This window comes from Lissotriton vulgaris, chromosome 12, assembly GCF_964263255.1.
Source record: "Lissotriton vulgaris chromosome 12, aLisVul1.2, whole genome shotgun sequence".
NCBI lineage: Eukaryota > Metazoa > Chordata > Amphibia > Caudata > Salamandridae > Lissotriton > Lissotriton vulgaris.
In genome coordinates, this window is record NC_141700.1 from 435,519,287 (window position 1) to 435,525,191 (window position 5,905).

The following is a 5,905-nucleotide window of genomic DNA, read 5'->3' on the forward strand; positions in this document are numbered from 1 at the left end:
GATCTTGAATGGGTGCCTTAATTCTGGAGACTATCAGATTGCTAGGTAATGTAGCCAGAGCTCTATCCGGAATGGTGAAACTAATTAATTTCCTTGAAAATGTGTGTCATTGGAAGAAAGTGGAAACAAATACATACAAAGGATACATATTACACTGAGAACATAATTTAAAAAAATAACAATTCTGTCATAAATTTGCAAAGTAGGCATATGGAAAGATAATTTCAGCAGGTGTTTATTGAATTATGAAGGGAATACTCACTTACATTTGAGAAGCGTTTTACTTCTTGTTATGAGTCAAATCTGATATTTGCAATAATCCTTAATTTATACTCTCACGGGTGCAAATAATATTTATGTTCAAATGCACTGATATGACAAACTATAATATTTGTCATTGTTCATCTAGAATAATAACTATATCCAAGAATGGACAACACTTGGTTTGAATAATAGAGTAGAAATTAACCAAATAATATGTGCAGCGCTAATAGGAAATATTGAATGAGAAAATCAAATGAACTGATTTCACAAATTATCTTGAGTAGTTATATAACTCCCAGGATGTCCATGTGTTATTCAATCGACAGAAAGGCCCTCATAACAGTATGGATTGAGGGGTATCTCCCTGGGGAATTCCACCCCTCTGGATTACCGGTTTTACCCGGTGAAACCCATTGCATTTCCAAAGACATTTTACATAATTTGAAAACAAGTGGAATAGGTACTCGGTAAATCGGCTGAATCAGGCCGTCACATATGGGAATGGGCCCAGTAATTTCAGGACCAGTGGAAACTCATAACAGCTAGTAACCAGGGGGGGGGGGGGGGATATCGGTGGGTATTAGTCATTTTAGCCAAGATGAATAATGTTTCACCTTCAACGCTATGTTTTGTGTGGACACCCTGCAAGCACACCCGGCTAATGACACATAAATCCGCCATGCAACCTCGAGCTACCTTCCCGTTGTAAAGCGAAAGGGGCAGGTTCAAAAGAGATCGCCATAGGGTGGACATCCTGAATAGCAGGACTAAGTGTTAGGAGCAGACCCCACCTCCCCACATCACTGATCATGGAAGTAGCAGCAATTCTCACCAAATTCTAGCACAAAACGTCATAATTTATAAACAAGCATGGCAGTGATCACACAATAAACACAAGAGAGCCCTTTGATTAAAAAAATAAAAAAAATAACTACAATGCTTTATTTTTGATAGTCAAAATAGCCTGGAATCAGTTATCTGGGAAGCTCCCTTGCTTCAAATAGGTTTGCTCAAAAACAAATGAACCAACGAGGCTGTTATATTGCTACACCTACCACACCAAAATACACTGGCGTGTGGGTGCCGTCCCACTTGTTAGGAGCTATGCCTTCATCTAGAGGGAGTTACCCGGCCCGAGTTGGCTAACTCAAGATCTGAATTCTCACCTTCAAACTCCCACCTGTTCATTTCCACTTCTTTCGAAATTAAACTCTTTGTAGCACCCACGAACCTTTGGTGACCATCAAATCTGCTTTACCTTGCACATGATTTTGTGTACAATCTTCGTAACTTTCTGAGAGAGATGGCATTTATTATGTTTTAATAAATAAAAAATATAAAAATAAATAAAAGATCTTTAAACCTTCTCAGTTTTCTGATTCCTGGGCCAGATTGAGATTTTTCTACCAATAGGCCCCTGCAGTTGTAGGTAAATTTATTTTCAATTACCTCAGTATTTTGGGTGCACATCGGGTTTTAATGCCAAAAACATGAGAAATCTGTTTAAGTTCCCCAAATGAAGCAAAACCCAAGGGGATGACGGACAGAGAGTTGAACATTGCAACCACTCACCACCAGTTAACTGATCTGGGTTTAATCCATCATCATTCTTTAGCTCACTCCGCCACCCCAGTTCAGACATGGCCATATGCAAATCAGTCTGACCCTGTGCCTCATGAGTACAGTCCAGCCCGAACTGCCAAGTCATGTCTTCCCTGGACCGGAAACAAGCATCCTGGGACCGGTTTCTGGATAATCAGCCATCATCAGCCAGGCTTGCTTGAATCCAATTAAATTTCCCAAATGACACACAATGATGCCACCAGGAATCTTAAACTTGGATCTGGCAGTGGTGGTAGATGAGACAAGTTTTAAGACAAATTATATTTTTGTTTCCTGAGAATGGCTGAAAACTTAGATTTCATGACACTAAGGTGGCACTCATTTAGAAAGCGCCACGTAGACTGGAGGATCAGCGGGGGCCATAACGTCACTGGCCAAGTGGGAATCTAGTCAAAAGGTGACTGAAAATACTTACATTGGAATGGTGAGGACCCTTGTGAAAATGCACAAAGTCATCTGGTCTTTGCTTCATGGTGACATGCTGGCTCTTTTGGCATTTTTTAATTTGCTTTTCATGGGGAAACCCCCAAAGTGTGTGTGCAGGGGAGGAGGGTTAGTGTTTTTTTGAAAAGCAAAAATGAAGGGGCATGTTTAACAAGGGTTTCACATCACCCTTGCGCCACATGACGCAGAAAGCTTGAATGAGATTTATCTAGTCACACAAGGTCACCTTGCGTGGCCCTGGGTGGCTAGGTAAATCGGGTAGAATGCAAGGCAGCCAAGTCACTAACTTGCATTACTCTGCCCCAGGGAGGTCTTCCAGGTGTGCAGTGTGGTTGTTCCCATGCATCCACCTATGAATTCTGAAGCATTCCCATCATATTTACCAATACTGGTAGACCTGGGAATTCGTCAGAATGCCATGGCTTCCCAGGGAAGGCATAACGGGGAGACATACCTTTATTTCTCCTAATTTTCTTCCTCTTTCTAGGAGGAAAAAACCTTAAAGGATTGTTTTTGAGCATGAGGGTGTCCCTTACTGCACAAAAACAATTCTGCCTGTAACACATGGTGCAAGGGAGCTTGTGTTGGTGCTTGACAGAAGTGTGTGCGCCAGTACAGGCAAAGAGCAGGAGTGCACAATGTTTTGATAGATATGATGCATTCCTGCCCTCTCCATTTGACGCAGTGCAGCAAGGTGTCTTGCTGTGTTACTTTGCATGAAATAATGATAAATTTGGCCCTAAGTGTCCCTCATTTGCTAGGAGTAATCCATGAGCATGTTACAAATTGTTTTATTTTCCTGCACAGGAGCATCATGCACTGGCATCCCTGGACAGGAAAAAGTGTTCAAGGCCCCACCCTATCTAGAGCAGCCATTCTAGTGTCATGGACCAAGAGTCAGTGGGCATGATGTGTGGAATCCAATATGTTGGCAGATGCCATCTGATTATATTTATTGAATGGCCTTAAAAACCCACCTTTAAACGAGGCCGTAAGTGATTGTCAATATTGCCCATAAAATAGTGTTGTGTCACTAGACATGAGCACCCTAATAGCACTGTAAACCTGTATCTCTGTCTCCATATTTGTGACCCATAGCAATACCATCCTTTACAATTTATGCTTATAATTAAACCTCCTTAAGTGTATGAAAAGTGATGGAAGGAATGCTTGGATTAATCTCAACCACTGGTAATTACTCAGGTTGCATCCCAATTAATTATTATTTTGTACACCATGCCACCTCAGTTTGGACCCTGCTATATGCAAATCAGTCCTGGCCCTGCTCCAATGGGAACAGCCTAGCGTGAACTGTGTAGCCACAGCCTCCTTTAACCAGAACACAAACAGCTCAGGACCATTGTTGGCCTTGTTATGGGTTCATTAGATGAATATAGCTTGGTTTCAGTGACACAGTTTGCACAGAACCCACTTCTGGACATACCCATCCCACTTAGTGTAACATACATAATGATACAACAATTTGACCTCAGCACAATTATTTTGGAAAAGTAGATCCTGAAAGATTATGTGAAAATGGCATGTTATAAATAATGGATGTCAAAATGTCACCAAATGTAATACGAAGATGATACTGTAGGCCACAAAAAGCAGCCGAAATATAGCTTCCTCCAATTCCCCATTCTTCTGAATTATGTTAAAATTATATTTGAATTCTAAAGGAAACATGCTGTGTAGGACGTATGTTACCATCACTTGTTGTAACAGAAGTGTGGCCACAATGCAAGATCATTGGACATGGCTGTATAAGGCGTACCTTGCAAATTTGGCTTCCACTACTGGATTTTGTGTGATGTGTATGGGACAAGAGAAATGTATACAGCAGTTCTAAATATTGAGAGACATGGCATATCCGCACTTACAGAATATTGGATAATCCTAGTACAAAATCAAGGCAGCATCACATAGGACCTGAATATCTCTAATTGATGTCTTAGTGCAATGCCCATGCCTTCATCAACATGATCATTGCAGCCAATGAAATGTAATGGAGTCTAGTTCACACGCGAATTACAGTCCAGTCTTGAGACCTCTACTTTAAACCGAATGTCCAATCTCATTAAAACTGTGACATCAACCTATATGTAGAAACCTATGTTACCAATATTTTGAAGGGGCTTCAATTTCACAGTTGTTCTTGGGATTTGGACCTGAAATGTATTTGGACCAAAAAAGATTGAAGAAACTATAAATGGTGGATAATGCAAAATATCAAAATGATCATGGACTGTGTCCAGCAGGAATGGCCTACACCAATCACTGAAAATTCTCTTCCAACTGAAGAGTGACACTCCTTATTGCACTTTGGTATGTCTCAGAGGCTGGCTTGAACTCATCTAGGTAACTTTCATATTCTTTAATTGATGCCTCAAGTTGATCTCTCTCGACTGCTCCCAAAATGGCACCAACAATCACATCCATTCCCAGACCAAGAGCAGCAACACCAATGGTGCCAAGCACAGAGGCACTGATCTGAGCCAACAGGGCAAGAAGTTTGTTTACAATCACAGTAGTAACATTTGAACCAATCAGCTTGACAATCATGGCACCAGCAGCAGTTGTGGCTTGCCCAAGGATGACTGATAGAACCTTCTGAGCAATGTCTATCTTCTGAGGCTCTAACTCCTTAATGTCATGAAGCTTCTGGTACAAGCTGGGCTCTAGGGTTGACTTCAGCTTCTCATCGATCTTCTGCACTTCCTGTTGGATTTCCGTCATGCGTAAGATGAACATGTCACAGTTTTCTTTGATGGTGAGATCGTGTTGCAAGTGAACCTTGGCAAGTTGGCAGTGCAGGTTATTGTTCAACAACTGAATCAGTCTGTTAGTGGCAGACACGTTTGCTGACATGCAGCTGAACAGTTCCTGGTGCAGATGGATTACTTCATCCCTTCTTTTCGGGTTGTTTGGGTATAGGAGATGTCTGAAAGTCATTTTGTTTGCAGGTTACTGAAACAATCAAAAAGAAATAAAGGTGCATTAGAGTGGTCATCAATATAGTTTTGCGTAGCAGACCAAAGTAGACATTTTTACAACATGCCTATCGGGCATCATTTTTTCAAGAAGTTACTAATGAAAATTAGCCTTTATCCTAGGCCCACAGCTCTAAGATAAGTCCCCTTATAAAGTAATTAAGTGCTGTTTGTCCCAGCAGCACAGTGCTTGTATTTATTTGTTTGAATTCTTGCACCCCCTCCTGTATACTCATTCCTCATGCCACTTTAAGTTAGATTGGGAATATTTTGATTCAAGAAAAAAGTATTTGGGTAAGAGCATGAATATAGCCCTATAGCCCGCCGTAGCGGGCTATACCAGCTATTAAACGCCCGCTGAATCGTTAAAGGCCCGAGCCGAAGGCGAGGGACTTTAACGAGACAGCAGGACTTTTTTTGCTGGTATAGCCCTGCTACAAAGGGCTATAAGGCTATTAGAACATTTGCCACTAGAGGGCAGAATGTTCTAACAAATTAAACAAAGGGTTCTCGAAGCTCGAGGGGATATAAATCCCCTCGAGCTTCGAGAAGCCTTTGTAGAACATTGGAATGTTGCTCTG

General features: G+C 41.3%; 1 protein-coding gene across 1 annotated transcript; it reads right to left on the bottom strand.

Moving 5' to 3' along the window:
* Window positions 1-4,608: 4,608 nt before the first annotated feature.
* On the bottom strand, window positions 4,609-5,286 carry LOC147674129 (single-pass membrane and coiled-coil domain-containing protein 3-like). Its single transcript, XM_086946466.1, has one exon. The coding sequence runs from the start codon at window positions 5,284-5,286 to the stop codon at window positions 4,609-4,611; it is 678 nt and encodes a 225-aa protein (XP_086802592.1).
* Between the last annotated feature and the right edge of the window lie 619 nt (window positions 5,287-5,905).

Excerpts from the sequence above, each read along its gene's own strand:
- LOC147674129 (XM_086946466.1), bottom strand. The coding sequence starts at position 5,286 with ATGACTTTCAGACATCTCCTATACCCAAACAACCCGAAAAGAAGGGAT.